This window comes from Brassica napus, chromosome C6 (assembly GCF_020379485.1).
Source record: "Brassica napus cultivar Da-Ae chromosome C6, Da-Ae, whole genome shotgun sequence".
Lineage (NCBI taxonomy): Eukaryota > Viridiplantae > Streptophyta > Magnoliopsida > Brassicales > Brassicaceae > Brassica > Brassica napus.
In genome coordinates this window covers 24023261-24039372 of record NC_063449.1, presented here as the reverse complement: position 1 = coordinate 24039372, position 16112 = coordinate 24023261, and the positions used below count along the sequence as shown (strand labels likewise).

The following is a 16112-nucleotide window of genomic DNA, read 5'->3' as shown; positions in this document are numbered from 1 at the left end:
TCTCTTATATATTAATCGAGAAACATTGTTTAAGTTGTAACATTGTTATCTATGGTGAGTATCGTCACCACAATTCAATTCACAGCCCCTATTAAATGCACTAAATTTCCTAGAGAAATTATATGGACCGTTGCCACTAATATTTGTTCGACCACTCTTTTATATATCTATGTTTCAAAAATATTGATGTTAATATATGCATCGTGACTATTTGTGCATAGTCGGTTTACACATTATGTAAAGCCAGAATTCGATTTGAAAGTTGGTTTTCACAGGAAAAAAAAAACACAATCTCTGTTTACTGAATTACAATTAACAATAGAAGAACAATTACTCATACAACCTTACGTTATTTTTTTATTTTTTTTTTGAAAATGGACCTTACGTTATTGGAGAACCATTACACATTAATTTAAAGATTGAACACCTATTTAAAATATGCACGATATGTTATATCTCTATGACATGGCTGAACAAACCATTAATTTGATGAATCAACGTCATACTTCCATAGACAGTAAAAATTACATTGTACTAGGAGAAGAAAAAACCATCAGTTATAACTAATGGAGTTCACATAGTATTTTTAGTGTTTATTTAATTAAGGTAATAAATTATGTCAATACCAATATTTGGAAATACATTAAATAGAATTTTATTGCTAAGAGGGTCTTTCTTAATATGGCTGAAGGGAACATTTACGTGATGAACTGAAAATCCTACTTTCTTGAATAAATGATTTGATAACATTTGAGTTTATATAATTCTTGATTTGATGATATTGAATTATATAAATATTTGATGACACTTTCTATCATAGTTTTTTAGTTTTATAAAATATGCTTTGGTTTAAAAATTATTGCATACCCAGAATCAATATGAACCATCGTCATTTTCGTTAAAATTTTGTCACAATAAAAATATAAGGTTGGACAAAAAATCCCACCAAAAACACCGAACCAAAGCCGATCCAAAGAATAGTACTGAACTTCAACCAAAGTTGTTTAGATATCTGAATGAGTTCAAAATTTTGGTATCTAGAGAACCGGAACCGAAAACCAAAATATTTTAGGTATCCGAATATATCCGAACAACATTTATATACTTAAATATATTTATTATTTTAAATTTAATATCTAAAAGAATATAAAAAATATAGAAGATATTTTTAAGTTGTCCAAAATACTTGAAAATATATACAAAATAGTTATAAGTACATGTTTAAAATAGCTAAACATACTTATAATACCTAAAATACCTAAAATATCTATTGATTTCATATCCAAATATTTAAGCTAAACCAATTTTTATGTTAAGTTATAGTATTTTGGCATACATAATTCAAAATTATATGTTATATATTATTTTTATTTTTATATTTTGAAAAATTTAAAGTATATATATATATGAACTTTAATAGGTTATCTGAACACAAACGCGAACCAAACCCACAAAGATCCGAACCTTACCAAACTTTCAGGGATCCGAATCGAACCAAATCTTCGAGGATCCGAATCGAACTAACTGGTACTCAAATCAAATGTGAAAAAATTTATTGATAACAAAATGTATATTGTTTATAATATTTAAGTACAATATTTTTTAAAAAAAATTCACCCCGCGTAGGACGCGGGTTATCATCTAGTTGTTAGTATTCACATGATAAAATTTTCTCTAAATAACAAAAACAAAGAATGTATATAAACTCCCATCATAACAAATGAACTAAATAAATAAATAAATAAATAAATAAATATAGCCCTGATGTGTATGATCAGAACATGTTATATACATCAGCAAACAGACCGGAGATGATTGGTAAGGATGGTAGCTTTATATTTTTTGCTCTAGAATTTAATCCGTAGATTTATTTGTTGTACCTTTCATTATTGTAACTTTCCAAAGCACTAATTTTTTGCTCTGGAAATAAAGCTCTGTACGGCCATATTTTGATTTTGCAGAGATTTTTTTACTGTGAATTTTTTAAGGAAAGAAAAGCTTGATTGATTGATATATATAGCTTTAGACTAAATTTTGGCTGTCCAGGGCATCTACAGCCACAATCAATCATCCCCGGTAGTTCTTTTTGGTCAACATTCTTGGTTGATACCTTTATTAGCTATTTCTTTAATCTGAACTAAATTAGTTATTTATTGTACTTTTGTGCCGAATGATTTGTTATAATTGTTAACAGTTATAATTATTTAGGGAAAAAGTATTTAATGTTCAGTATAGTAAATTACAATATGAAGTGTATACGCATATATGAAACGCCTTCTTGTATAAAATTATGAAAACACAAAAGGAAGAAGATAATAAATAAATCTTGTTAATTATGTAAATAAATATAGGATGTATTTTCACAGGAATACTACAAAGTCAGGGTTTACATGTATGCAAAATATGACACACTGACACACGTGGTATTTACGTAAAAAATAAATAACTAATTCCATTAAAAAGAGCTATGAGGTCAAATAAAACAAGAATGTGTTTTGGAAACGATCTTTTTCTTGTTCCTTGATTAAATAAGTAAATTCATGTTACAACATCATGAACATTTGGGTTGGAAAGAAAACATTTGGGTTGAAGAAGTGAAAATGACCAAATATAACCCGACTGAGTTGGGCGAGTGGTTAGAATTTCGTGGTTGAGGTGCCCATGGTGCCAATACGCCCGGGTTCGAAGCCTCACGCTGCAAACAATTCTCTCGGGCCACTGGGGCATTATTACATGGAGCTCGTCAGCGCCAGGAGGGGGATTAGTCCTTTGGGCCTAGAAAGCCTTTGGGGAAACCCTGAATTCCTTAAAAATTCAAAGAAAATGACCAAATATGATAACAAATTGAGCATGAAAGCTAAAACTATAACCGAAAAAGATAACCGGTTAGTTGAACCGGTGCCAGACATTTCATCCGTATAGTCATTATAAGAATCTAAACCGCCATTACCTTCGGATCCGGTAGTAGTCCACATCCCCAGATTGTTGTTCCTGTACAACCACACAACCTCAGTTAGCTCCATTTGGCTTTTCAGGGTTAATGAGCGTGATTGTGAAATTAGACAAAAGAAAAAGGATAAAGTTAAAGGCAAAAGTAGTAGAAAACAAAATAATATACACAAAAGAATACAGAGACATAGATATAATACGATTTATATGGTGTACTGGGAAAAAATAAAGAGTCAAAGTGTTTTTTTTTTGTTAAAAAGCATTGTATATTTGTCAAAAGGAAAAGTTGACTAAGAGTGATTGATTTGTATGGTAGAATAATGTAGAATCCAAACCTGCCGCCAACTCCAAGAACGCCTGAATGAAATGTGATTTGGTCGATGAACGAGGCCGATTTAGGCTCGACGCTATACGCCTTCTCGTACCTCATTTCTGCACCTTCTCCAGACGCCACGAAGAAGGCTCCATTAACCAAAATGTCTCCCTCAGATCGCCAGTTCCACCCTTTCCACTCACCGTCCGGCGTTTCAACTCTTTTAGTCACCTACACAATAATTTTTTTGTTTCTTGATGTTGAATAGTGTTATCACGCATACTATCTATTATACTAACATATAAAAATAATCTTTTTGTTGTTTCTAATTATCAGATTACCTAAAATGGTCTGACCAATATATATTGTTGAATGAAGTGTGTTTAGTTACCTCTTTGGCAAACGGGTTGGATGGGGCAGTAAAGCGGTTACCCTGACTATTAATTGTCGGGTTACCGCTACCGCCAATCGCATACATTTCCCATTGAGTAAAATCATTGTTAACCACATGAATGTATCCACGTCTACACCTTGGCATCCTTTGAATCAATTTCTCTCCAAAGTGATTGAAAGCAATGGTTACCTGAAAAAAAATCACAGAAACATTTATCAAATTTAAAAAATATATAAAGTAAAATTGATTAGTCATTATAAAAATGTTTATGGACTAATTAGTGTACCTGCATGCCACTGTCTGGCTCGTAGTGGTCGCTGTGACCAAGCAGCATGACTTCATTGTGGTGTGAGAAGAAGTTGTTCGATATTGTAATCCCGGTAGATCCCATCACAGCATCTATCAGACCATCTTTACATCTTGAGAGAGAACAATGGTCGATCCATATGTCCTTTGATCCGAAGATGGAGATACCATCACCGTCAGATTTAGTTCTGAATCCATAATGCGTTGGACTTGACCGCACGTTAGTATTACCTAGTGAAAGCATGCACAGACAATTACAGAATACTTTTATGAATAACCAATAAGTCAAATACATTTCACTTCAAGACGGACGAACGTTATTTACTTCTTTTTAACAATGCTTTCATGCATATTCAATAAATGCTGGTAATCAAATTCAAAACACGTCTATTTTCTTTTTCTTTTTTTTGGTAAAAAAATGGTTGTCCAGCTGGGTACGAGCCAGCAGGCCACGGTGAACCTGAGTGACATTGAGCCGTGATCCGTCCACTGCCGAAAGAGGGAGGTGATCGCTGCTCTGTGAAACCAGCCTAGCGCATTGTCCTCCATTTTAGGAACCGCCTGAGCCAAGCCTTCGCTCAACACAGACGGTTCACTCTCAGCTTGGACTGGGCAGCCCAGAACAGTGCCACAACAGATCCCACCTGTGGACCGAGCCAGTGTTCAACCAACTTGTTGTCCCCACATGGGTCACAACCCTTGTTACTGAGCTCGACACGTCTATTTTCTTGAGTGTGAAAACATCAATGAATGAGAAGAAAAAATATGTACACCAAAAGGTACCTACTAAAATATTTTGGTCAGGGTAATAATTATCTTTAGGAAGAAAGTAAAAAGAGTTAAAACAATTATTGGCTGTAATGAGAAGTAATTAAAAATTACCGGACTGGTAGCAATGGTGGATATGAATGTTGTGAATGATAACATTGGAGACATATTGAAGAGTGATGCAGCCACCACCAACAATATGAACATTAGCCCCTCTTCCATCAAGAGTCTTGTAACTATTGAATATTAACTCTTGCTTTAATTTTATCATCATGTTGCTTGGGAACACTATCCACAATGGCTCTACTTGTATCACTCCGTATCTGTCACCAAAACAGGAAACGTTTAAAATTACAAATGCTTCAAAAGCAGAAGACTTCATTGGCCAAGAAAATAATAATACTTCAAAAAGCCATAGATAAGTACTTTCACGGTTCATTTTAAGTATTTTCACATTGTAAACCCGCTTTCTTTGACATTGATAAAGATTTCCCAAATAATTCCAAGTTGTGGAGGTCTCACGTACACAGGCCTGTGAAACGTTGTTTTTAGCTCCCAAAATTTTTGGAAATTTTTTATATAGTCATAAATCTTTAAATTCTATTAAAAATGTTTTTTACTAAAATATTTTAAATCTCCTAAATTTCAGATCCGGGGTCCTGGGAGGTCCCCAAATACACTTGTCTTATTTTAGGGCCACTGGGAGTTTCCTACTAAATGGAGGGCTTATTTGAAAATTTCCTTATATAGTGGTGTTAAAAAATTCGGGTACGTAATAGATTGGTGTGGTGCATGTGAGTGAATAAATGATGTTAAACATCGAGCAAACAAGTTATTGTGGAATGGATAAATAAATGGAGCCTAGACAGAATTTTATTTCACAGAGGATTTGAATTTAATTCTGAAAGTGTATATGTAGGGTTCAGGGTTTTAAATAATAGTGACATGTTTAAAATAAAGAGTATTGTGTTGTTAACAAACGAGTATTAAAATCTAAAGATGATATACTAAAAACCAAGACATTGTTGTCTATTTGTTACATGACTTTCTGACATTCCCGGTTTAGCCGGCTGACAAAAAGGTACCTGAGAGTGCCCGGTTTAGGCTCGACAGCATCGTCGTCGGAAGAATCAGTGACGAAGTAAAACCGACCGCCTTTGCCTCCCAATGCGTACTGTCCGAACCCGATTCCGCAATCGGCTAGCCCTTGTCGGTTATTGGGCCAGTTCGGGTCGCATTTCCAACAGTCGTCGATTGGATTTCCGGTGAAGCACGGGTTTGAACCGGTTTGGTCCGTCGTGTCCATAGCTTGACGTCTCGACAGAGAGGCATTAACTCTCCTGTTAAACAAATAAACCGGATAATTACAGTCGGTACGGTTAAACCGGAAAATGAGAAGTAAAAGACAGAGACTATAGAAACAGAGAAATTCAAGATTCACAATAACACACGAGAGAAGCTTTCCAAATGTAAAACTCAGATGTACCTATGAACATCACGAGCGACTAGCTCTGGGTCGGGATGCGGTAGGAGAAGAAGAGTTTTGTTGAGCATGGCCAAACTCATGTATGGAACGAACAGAGAAAGAGAGAAGAGTACAATGCAGCTTCTTTGAAGCATCATTGTAAAACAACAAAACTGACTTTAGGGTTTTGGAGATTTTTAGGATTTAGGGTTTACAAAGGTGAGAGAAGAAGATAGTTGTTGAGTGGGACATGACTGGTTCTTCTTCCTCTTGTCTGTTTACTGACCAGTGTCTGTGAGTGGCTTTTTAGAGTGTGGCTTTGCTTTTGTAATTGTGGCTTTTCTTGGCTTTTGTATTTTTTATTTTTATTTTGTTCCTTTGCAAGAGGAGAGAGAGTTTGTTCAAACAAAAAAAAAAGAGGAGAGAGGGAAGGTTGTTTTGCACTGATAGTCTCGAGGTGTGAGAATCTGCTTGTCTCGAGGAAACTGTCTTCACTTTCTCTTAAAACAGAGACACGAAAAAAGAAAGAAAGATATGAGTATATCCATAGGATTCAACAGATGTTTAACAAAACAAAACGGTTGGCTTTGATGTTTGAATCCCTTCGTCAGTTTTTCACCTTTTCATTACCGAAATGATATGACGTTACAGTAAAATTTTCTCACGAGCTATTAGCTATATAGTATGAATCTTGGTTGTTTTCTTGTTGACCAGAAAAATTGGTTTCGTTTAGCTGGTGTCATCAAGCTTGTCAGAAACATATTATTCCATAATTTCCATGCATGACATTAAACACAAAAACATTTAAGTGTGCATATCATTTGGTTAAATACACTTTACCTATCTTCTTGTTGAAGAAAAAAAGAAATCTTCTTGTTGAAAATTTTGTGTATACATAGGAAATTTAGATCTTATTTACATTGAAAATTTCAATACTAATACAATGTGCTCTAACATTCAAGTGGGCGACATGCGACATCAATACATAGACACACAGTTATACATGAGTGTGTTTTGTTAAATATACATCGTGGAAGACTGAGACAAATTAGGATTGTTTAAATGGGCGTGATTGTAAGATTATTATTAAAGTTGATGTTAGATTTACTAATGTAAGCTAAGTGTAGGGTAACATTACGTGATGTTAGGCGGCATCTTTGGAGGAGAAAAAAAAGAAACAACATTGGTATAGACTTTGCCTCCTAACATGTCCAATAAGATCATTGTTACCAATCATAATGTCTAAAAAGGTCCTTGCTTGCATTATTTTCCACGAACGACGGCATGAATTCATTGAAACGCCTACATTACGTAAAGTAATCTTCTTTTATCAACTTTTGTAATAGTTTGTATCTTTTATCATCAATTTGTAATTATCCAGAGCTTATCATTTAGATTTTGCATCACTTCTTCATTATATCGTCATGGTATCCTAGTGTTGCTTTTTTTTTTTTTACTTTACTTTTAGGTGTTTTAGAAAAAGCATACACATTGTTAGTATATGAAAATCTGGATATTATTGAAGAAGTTCTAGAGATTAGGATATTAATCTCTAGGCAATTATCATATAAACTCAACAACGAAAATATAGCAAATGATCCAGCGATCACTATCCCACGGCTCAAGAGAGCCAACGCTTAGTATCGGTGAATGAGTTGCTTACATGCATCCGGGTTCTTCGAATAATACTGGACCTCAGCCTGTTAAAAATAGAAGAAAACATATTAGAGCTTTTGCATTATAGTACCATTGTAATTTGTAAATGTATTCCTGGAACTAAAGAACAGTAATGTACCTTGCGGACTCCTGTTATGGCAGCTAAAAGATTTTGTCCTAGTAGCTCGTGGAGGACTTTATCTTTCTCCAGAGCTTCAACAGCTTCTGAGAGCGTTTCAGGAAGTCTATTCAATGTAGCAGCCACATCTGCCGGGTTTGTATCTGATGTTTCATTACACAAAAATGCAAAACAAATGGTGACATCTCCTTAATAACTCACCCACAGGGAAGAGAAAATGTATTTTGAAGGATGGTTTCAAATGTAAGACGGCATTTCAACTAATCAGAAGTTTTTTACCTATAGGATCAGGAAGTTGAAGGTGTCGCCGGAGACCATCAATTCCGGCAGCCATAATAATGGCCAAACTAAGGTGAGGATTTGTAGAGCCATCACAAGCTTTTATCTCAAAGTTAGTAACTAAACCATCAGGAGCTCCTGGTGGAGAAGCCGTTCTTATAGCGGCCTCACGGTTCTCCTTGCCCCAGCATTGGAATGCTCCACTAAATGTATTAGGTTGGATTCGGTCATAGCTGAAATTTTAGCAAATATTTAACTTTAGTAACAATCCAAGCATTTACTCTAAAACCCTATGGTTAATTTTAGTTACCTGTTTGGAAGTGGAGCTAGAACTGCAAATATTGAAGGAAGGTGAAACAAAACTCCAGCCATGAACTCTTCTCCAATGGAAGACATTCCATGAGCAGATGATTTATCTGAAGCCGGGAAGACATTTTCACCGTTTTTCCAAAGACTTATATGCACATGTGATCCAGAACCAATATCACATAAATCATACCTGATAAAAACACACATACACATACATTGTTTTATTCCAAATCCTAATGTTAAAGCTTATAATGCAATGGGAGAAGAAACTGACATACTTTGGAACAAAGGTTGCGAGCAACCCATGTTTCCTTGCGACCGATCTTATAACTTCACGTGTGTAAACCAAATTGTCGGCAGCATGGAATGCAATGGTGTGACCTAAAGATACTTCAAACTGACCTTTCCCGGATTCAGCATGAAACTATAAAGAAATATATACCTAGTGATTAAGAACCATGATGTAGTTTTGATACAAGTTTGATCTTTGTGAGGAATTTTTTTGTAACCTGTTCAACTGCGATGTTCAAGGACTCAAGAGCTGGTATAATTTCATGGAAAATCTGAGCTGCAGCATCGTATGAGGATGTAGAACAGTAAGGACCAACTTCAAAAGGCACATACTCTTCTTTGCCTTCCCTTCAAAAAATATTGTGTAGGACAAGTGTTGAGATTATTATGAAACCGATTAGATTGAACAAAGAAACCAAGATTCAAGAAACATATAACCGCATACCGCACAACATTCTTGAGGAGATAAAACTCATTCTCAAAACCAGCGTTCATTACCTTATAAGAAAACAAGGAAACTTGGAGTTCAAGCTACTAAATGCACCAATAAGAGTATCCAAAGAGAGCGTAGAAAAGGGTATATGGAGATTTTTACCAAATCAAATTCATCTTTAAGAACATTTCTGACTCTTCTTAAGGTCTCTCTTGGACAGTATTCCCATGCTTCACCAGGCTTTAGGAGCATGTCAGCTAAAACCATGCTCTCTTGCTTTGTCCTAATGGTAGTGTTAAATATGACATGATCAATGTAATAAAGTGGAAAAGAAAAAAAATGTTAAGCTAACTGTACAAAGTACCATGGTATGATCCGCTTGGTTGATAGATCTGGAACCAGTCTAATCTCACCTATACCAGTTAATTTAGACTCTTCTGCTGGTCCATCATAAAATGAAGTCATCCCCATTGATGCATGAGTCAAACCAATACCGTTCTTCTTCACACTTCTGTTAAAACGCTGCGCTTGAACAACCTGTACAACAAACGTAACGCTTGTCAAGTTTCTGTGGTTATTAGGGAAAAAAGTCAAGTGAGAAACACTTACACGGCATCTTTGTTGTCCTGATGTATCAACCCAAATAACGCGTACAAAAGAACTACTATCTTCTTGAGCATGAGGCTCCTCCATCTCTGACTTGGGAGATATTCTACTTTGTGGAATAGAAGAACTTGTGTCTACATCTATCTTATAAAATGCAATTGCATTCCGTGATAAAATGTCTTTAGCTGCATCAATAGCTTCCATGAGTGAGAGATCACCACTGACACATGCATCACGCAGTACTAAGAAGATGACCTCTCGTGCTTTCTTTGCACCTGCACAAACCAAAACAGATAAGAACTTTGTTCAAGACTGGAAAACAATACAAAAGAGGTAGGAACTTGAACTTACCCAAATAGTAGGTCTCAGGAGTTGCATAGCCATCAGTACTGAACATCACCTGCAGCATCTCTTATGGTTAGCTTTTTTGGTATAAGGATTATGTTAACATGGTGTATTTTACCTTCTTTGTTGGGGCTAAGTGAAGAAGTTCCTTAACAGAAGATACCATACCATGGACACTAAGTTTTGGAACAGCCAAACCGAAATCAAGGAATACCTTAAGGAACAAAAAAATATAGATCAAGAATAACCAAAACACATTGCATAAATAAATGGAGTGTGGATGAAGTAACACCTGAGGATAAACTGAAGACAGATATGATGCTTCCTTTGAGAATGGATAAGATGCATGATGAAGAAGAACTATACGACACTTTGCAAATCTTTTGTCCTCAAGAAGGGTTCTAAGGTGAAGAGGATTTGACAACCTCAAATCCAAGTCCTTGTCACCAAAACTGATTACAAAAGAATGAAGAGATTCATTACTACAAACTGCTAAGCATAGTGATTACACAAAACACATTCTCAAAAGCTCAGAGCTTAGAATCATTGGAGGACAAAAGATTAACCAAATTTTGCATACCCTGTGTGAATTTGCAAGGGCAAGTCACAACGTTCAGCGACCTCCAAACTAAGAGTAAGAATGTAATCAATCAAGCCCTTGTTTCCAATACGGACAGGCTTTCCAGCTGCATAAAGAAGAGGGACCAATCATTTTACACCTTGATAACTATTGACATACACTACAAAACCAAAAATGCCATGTTCATATTCTTACCTTGCAAGACTTCAACAAGGCCACTCTCAACAACTTCTTTGCTCACATGAGTATCAATATCCAAACCGCTACGGTAAGCAGCAATTGTTTTTAAAGCAACAATCTCTGGAACAAGCGTGTCCACAGTCAAGGTAAAAATACAAAAAAAAAATACTAAGTAATCACATTCATTACAAGTGTATTAAAAAGGATATGAATTCAATCTTTCAACAAAGGCTTTTGTGAAAGAATCTAAAGTCCAAGAAGAGTCATCAGGACTCTCCTCGTTGAGGATTTGCTCAGCAAGAGTCTCAATACGCAGTACTCGACCAACATATGGAACAAAGTTTCTGTGCCATTCAGTGTCGTGCTTCTTGTCCAGCTTCAATCCATCATCAATGAGCAGAGCAGAGATTCTTGCTTCATAAAAACACTTGGTAGTGAGAGAGTGCAAACCCAGGGTTTGACGATGTTTCTCAATAGCTTCCAGCGATACTTCAGTGCCATAGAGTTGAGCAACTTCCCTCAGATTCCTCTGTTTCATATAGACACAGAGATCATGTGGCCTTGTATGTATGTATACCTTTGATAAAAACAGATGTTAGACATGGTGTGAATGTATACCTTGAAGGAGAGAGAATGAGGAGCGAAGGATAAGGCATCTCCGGTGGCCTCTGAGAAAGTTCGGATGAAGGGAAAGGACGAGTCGAGAGAGACAATGTTGTGAGCGTGAGCATCAACGAGCTCTACTTGATCTATTGCTTTCTTTAACTCCTTGAACTCCATTCTTGAAATAAAGACTCAAAGACTGTTTCTCAAGTGGATGTAACTTTCTCCTCTTCGTTTTATGTATCTGCCCTTGGTCTCCGTGCACGATACGATTTGACTTTTGGTCACGACAGAGTTTGGTGGAGACTTGTTTACGTAGCCAATAGTCTCCGTCCACGTGTACTTGTTAGGCGATGCGAATAACATTTTCTTGCATGTGCTAGTTTCTCTCGAAGTTGGCGGTTTTCTGACTTACTAGTTCCCCCCGGTTCATGTCACGTTCTTGTGTTTTATAAAATTAGATTGTGCACATTGCGTCATTATTACCAACCACTCTTGTCCTAACAAACCAACACTCACCCTCATGCATTATTCTTTTTCTTGTCTTTTTTCATTTTCAGTACCTTTTCGGACACATTTTTAATTTCCTATCCGCGTCAGTGTGCCAAACCGAATAAGTAGTCAAACAGAAGTATGTTTACCAAGTTGTTTATGGCAAAAGTGAACTTCTAGACAAGGCCTTTGCCAAAACTTGAATATATGAGATCGGTTGGTGACTGCAAGCCAGATGTGTTCACTTTTACTGTTCTCATCAGTTGTTCAACTTGCTGCAAACTCTGTCGGTTAATTTGATGGGGTTAAACGCATCGTTCTTGAGATGTTGGAGTTAGATGCAGCACGGTTGCTTACAGTACTATTACTGAAGGGAGTGGAAAGGCAGAGGCATGTTTGAGGATCTGAGATGGAGATTCTCTTCCAGATGTTTTCACGTTTAACTCAGATCGTTGGGTCATATGGAACCGGCTGTTTAGGTAAAGTTTGAAGTTTGTTCACACTAAGGGGATCATATGATACATGTTTGGAATAGGCTGTTCATTAGGAATACTATTATTGTAACGACAATGAATCATGATGATAACAACTTAATCAATAATCATAAAACACAGATGAAAACAGATACAAACTTCATCTTCCACATTTCTAGCTTACCTTTGGCTCACCTTCATATACAATCCCTGTTACATACACAAGACATCAGCATCAGACAAAACTGAAACCATTGTAAACAGAACAGACACTCTGATTAATCATTGGCATACATTAGTGGTGTGTATGGTAGCTCCAGTGGTCATGCTGATGGTTTGATCAGGAACAAGCTCAACGTTTAGGCGCTGGAGAAAGACCGCGAGTGCCACTATGGCTTCCATCAATGCAAACTGATCACCTACACATTTCCTAGGCCCTCCACTAAACGGTATAAACCTGGTGAAAACAAAAAAACAAAATCATTAACCATCTTTTAACCTATCTAATCAAATATATTAAACTTGGATTAATAACATGTTTACTTAAAATCTGTGTTTGTTTCGTTAGGGATCGGTCCTTCTAACTCAAAGCGTTCAGGCAGAAACTCTTCAGCTTTCTCCCACACCTTTGGAAACAACAAACACAACCGGTTTAGCTGATCATATAGGTTCCCCTTATATGTTACTATGTGAGAAAAGGAAGGAAGAGAAACGTTACCGCGGAGGAACGATGGACGTTATAGACCGAGATCATAATGTCTTGTCCTGTATTAACCTTGTAGTTCCCTGGAAGGATATCTGGAACTTGAGCTCTTCTAATCAAGACCTACCAAGAAACAAACAAAGACCTATCAGGAGTTCGAGTTAATGAAGATTATAGAGAGATGAGAATGGTTTGCTTACAGGAGGATGAGGGTAGAGACGCATGGACTCGTTAATACAACGAGTGATGTACTTCAACTCCTTTATATCCTCATAAGCCGGGTTTCTCCCGGCTAAAACTCTGTCTACTTCCTCTTGTGCTTTCGCTAAAGCAGATGGGCTCTGTTCAAGTTAAGAGGCATGCAAGGTTACTCATCAAAGATAAGAAGTGGCTAGGGACGTAGAAGATACCTTACTTAGGAGATAAAGTGTCCAAGTGAGGACAGAACCAGTGGTTTCATGACCTGCAACAAGCATTGAAAGAAGATCATCTCGTAACTGCACACTTGACACCTGAAAAGCCACACAATCCAACATCAGTTTTGCATTTAACAAAGCCAAGTTTTGCATATGGATGAATAGAAAAGAAAAGAAAGTAAAACCTCTTCTCTGCTTGCAAGCAAGAACCGCAAGATACTTGGGTCAGACTCATTCACATACTCTTCATCATTGATTCTTTCACCTTCTCTTTCCACAATCTCTTTGCATTTGGCAATGAGATCCTCAACTGTTTCCCTTATCAAAGTCACAGCCTTTTCTGCTTTCACTTGTCTCGGAACTATCTTACACAACGCATCGATCTGAAACAAAGAAAAAACAACCAAAGGCTCAACAAGAATCCAAGTCTGCGCCACACAAGAAACAACACAAACTTGCCTTCCAATAGGGTAGAATATCAGTAGAACGAAGCTCAGCTTCTTTGAGAGCAGTGTAAACAGCTTCGATGACAGGACTATCGGTAGTGAGTGAATCAAAGTTGTAGTTAAAAAGAGATAAGCCAATAACGTCGAGAGTTAACTGAGAGAACTTCTCTTCCATGTTCACAGCTTTTCCCTCCACTGCATAAGGCTGCAGCTTCTCAACGAGCCTCTCTGCACATCTGCAGAACACTCTCTCCACAATCACAGACAAGTACCTCTTGTGAAGTGACGGAACCACCGCTCTTCTCCTCGCCTAACATCACAACAAGAATCAAACCTCAATGGCAGGCCTGGACTTAAAAAATTGGAAACTAACCAAAATGGACGGAAACCATTAAACACTCTATTACTATATTTTTATATCCCAATAGATTTAGAACTGAAATCGAACAAAAATATTAATTATATATACATATAAAAATTAAAATATATATAATTTAAAATTTTATTAAAAATACCCAAAAGTATTTTCTTAAAAAAAAAAACAAAAAATACCTACTACCCAAAATTATTCAAAAGCAACCAGATATTTTTATTTAAAATATCCAAAATAATCCGAATTATACAAAATTACTTAATAATCATAATTACTTGATATTTTACTTGAAATATTAGATATTTTATCCAAATGATTTAAAATAAAAAAACCAGAACCAAACCCAAAAACCTATTTTCAGTTCTGAAACCAAACCGACCAAAACCCAAAACTAGCTAAATCCAAACCGAACCAATACCAGAAATGACCAATCAAACTGGTACAAAAGTACACCTCAAAGAATAAATCTTTACCGTCCAAAGAGGTCCTTCGGCGATGGCAAAACCCGACCCGAAAAGGAACTCGGAGACTTCAGCGACTAACCCTTTGGCGTACTTTGGATAGTTTCTGAGAACGTGTTTCGCAATCGCTGGATCGCTCACCACCACGAAGTTACGAGGACCAGCGGCGAGACGGTAGATGGGTCCGTACTCGTTCATCCATTTGTAGAGCGGCAAGAAGAGAGCTCCTCCCAGAAGCTCCGAGACGTCGTCCAGCTTCGCGCTCGCGATTGGTATACCTGAATCGTCGTTTTGGCCCGAGGTGATGGTGCGAGTGAGTGATGTGAGCCAATCGGGGCTGACCCACGACGTGGTCTCGGATTTGGGTTTAGGTTTAGGTTTAGGTTTAGGTTTCTCTATGGAGGCTTTGATGGAGACGAATCTGGGTTTAGGAGAGGGAAAAGGTTTGGACTTTGCAGTGAAGAGAGACGAGAAAGAAGAGGGAGATTGGAGAAAGAGACAAGACTCCATCTCTCGTAAATGTTATTTATATTTTATGTCACTTTGTTTCAGCCCATCGGTGAGCTCTGTTTGAAGCTTCTGCGCACAAATATTTTGACTCTGTTTGTGTGTAGAAGCCCGAGCCTTCAAGCGTGGATAAGGAAGATGGTGAATGAAACGCCGTCGTTTCTGTGAAGCAAAATATGGTTTTTTTTTTTTTTTTTTTTTGGTCACAAAAATATGGTTTTTCAGAACAACAAGGACACAAGTCTGATATGCTATACAAGACAAAAACAAATCTCACATGGTCTTATAATTTCCTCTGAAATGGAGATATCTTTTGAAAATGCTCTAATGCATGTATCTATAATAGAATTCCTCTATTTTAAAAGAAAATAAAGAGTAAAATTACCTTTTGTCTTCATACATTTGAGTATTTTCACCTCTATAATAGAATTTCTCTATTTTTGTGGAAAATATAGAAATAGAAATAGAAATAGAAGTTAGTTGGAGTCTTGGAGATGGTCTTAGTAAATCTATCATACTCTTAAAACATACAGTTAAATTTAATTATGCTCTTATTTTGATTTAACCAATCAGATATTTTCGTCTTATTTTTTCTTTCTCATCCATCTTCTTCCTTCTCCTCTCA

The 16112-nt window shown here is 36.6% G+C and overlaps 3 protein-coding genes across 4 annotated transcripts; all 3 read right to left on the bottom strand.

Annotated features, from left to right (window-relative positions):
- Positions 1-2491: 2491 nt before the first annotated feature.
- On the bottom strand, positions 2492-6927 carry LOC106452444 (probable pectate lyase 12). Its single transcript, XM_048761039.1, has 8 exons — positions 6217-6927; positions 5816-6070; positions 4845-5053; positions 3943-4193; positions 3654-3845; positions 3285-3493; positions 2951-2991; positions 2492-2805 (listed from the first exon to the last, which is right to left on the bottom strand). Exons 1-8 carry the CDS (start codon positions 6351-6353, stop codon positions 2762-2764), a joined length of 1338 nt encoding a protein of 445 aa, XP_048616996.1. The 5' UTR covers positions 6354-6927; the 3' UTR covers positions 2492-2761.
- Positions 6928-7623: 696 nt separating this feature from the next.
- LOC106452443 (protein fluG) lies at positions 7624-11906 on the bottom strand. Of its 2 annotated transcripts, XM_013894556.3 has the most exons (17): positions 11632-11896; positions 11223-11542; positions 11029-11144; positions 10834-10939; positions 10546-10705; positions 10372-10467; positions 10260-10308; positions 9912-10183; positions 9667-9839; positions 9465-9585; positions 9315-9367; positions 9088-9217; positions 8857-9002; positions 8580-8768; positions 8270-8502; positions 7991-8133; positions 7624-7895 (listed from the first exon to the last, which is right to left on the bottom strand). In XM_013894556.3, exons 1-17 carry the CDS (start codon positions 11791-11793, stop codon positions 7833-7835), a joined length of 2532 nt encoding a protein of 843 aa, XP_013750010.1. In that variant the 5' UTR covers positions 11794-11896; the 3' UTR covers positions 7624-7832. The 2 variants fall into 2 exon arrangements, with proteins under 2 accessions (XP_013750010.1, XP_048616994.1); XM_048761037.1 differs by having other exon boundaries at positions 10372-10705; positions 11632-11906.
- A 725-nt stretch (positions 11907-12631) lies between these two features.
- LOC106452442 (carotene epsilon-monooxygenase, chloroplastic-like) lies at positions 12632-15802 on the bottom strand. Its single transcript, XM_048761038.1, has 9 exons — positions 14993-15802; positions 14160-14456; positions 13886-14083; positions 13695-13796; positions 13485-13625; positions 13300-13407; positions 13125-13207; positions 12876-13038; positions 12632-12791 (listed from the first exon to the last, which is right to left on the bottom strand). Exons 1-9 carry the CDS (start codon positions 15488-15490, stop codon positions 12762-12764), a joined length of 1620 nt encoding a protein of 539 aa, XP_048616995.1. The 5' UTR covers positions 15491-15802; the 3' UTR covers positions 12632-12761.
- Between the last annotated feature and the right edge of the window lie 310 nt (positions 15803-16112).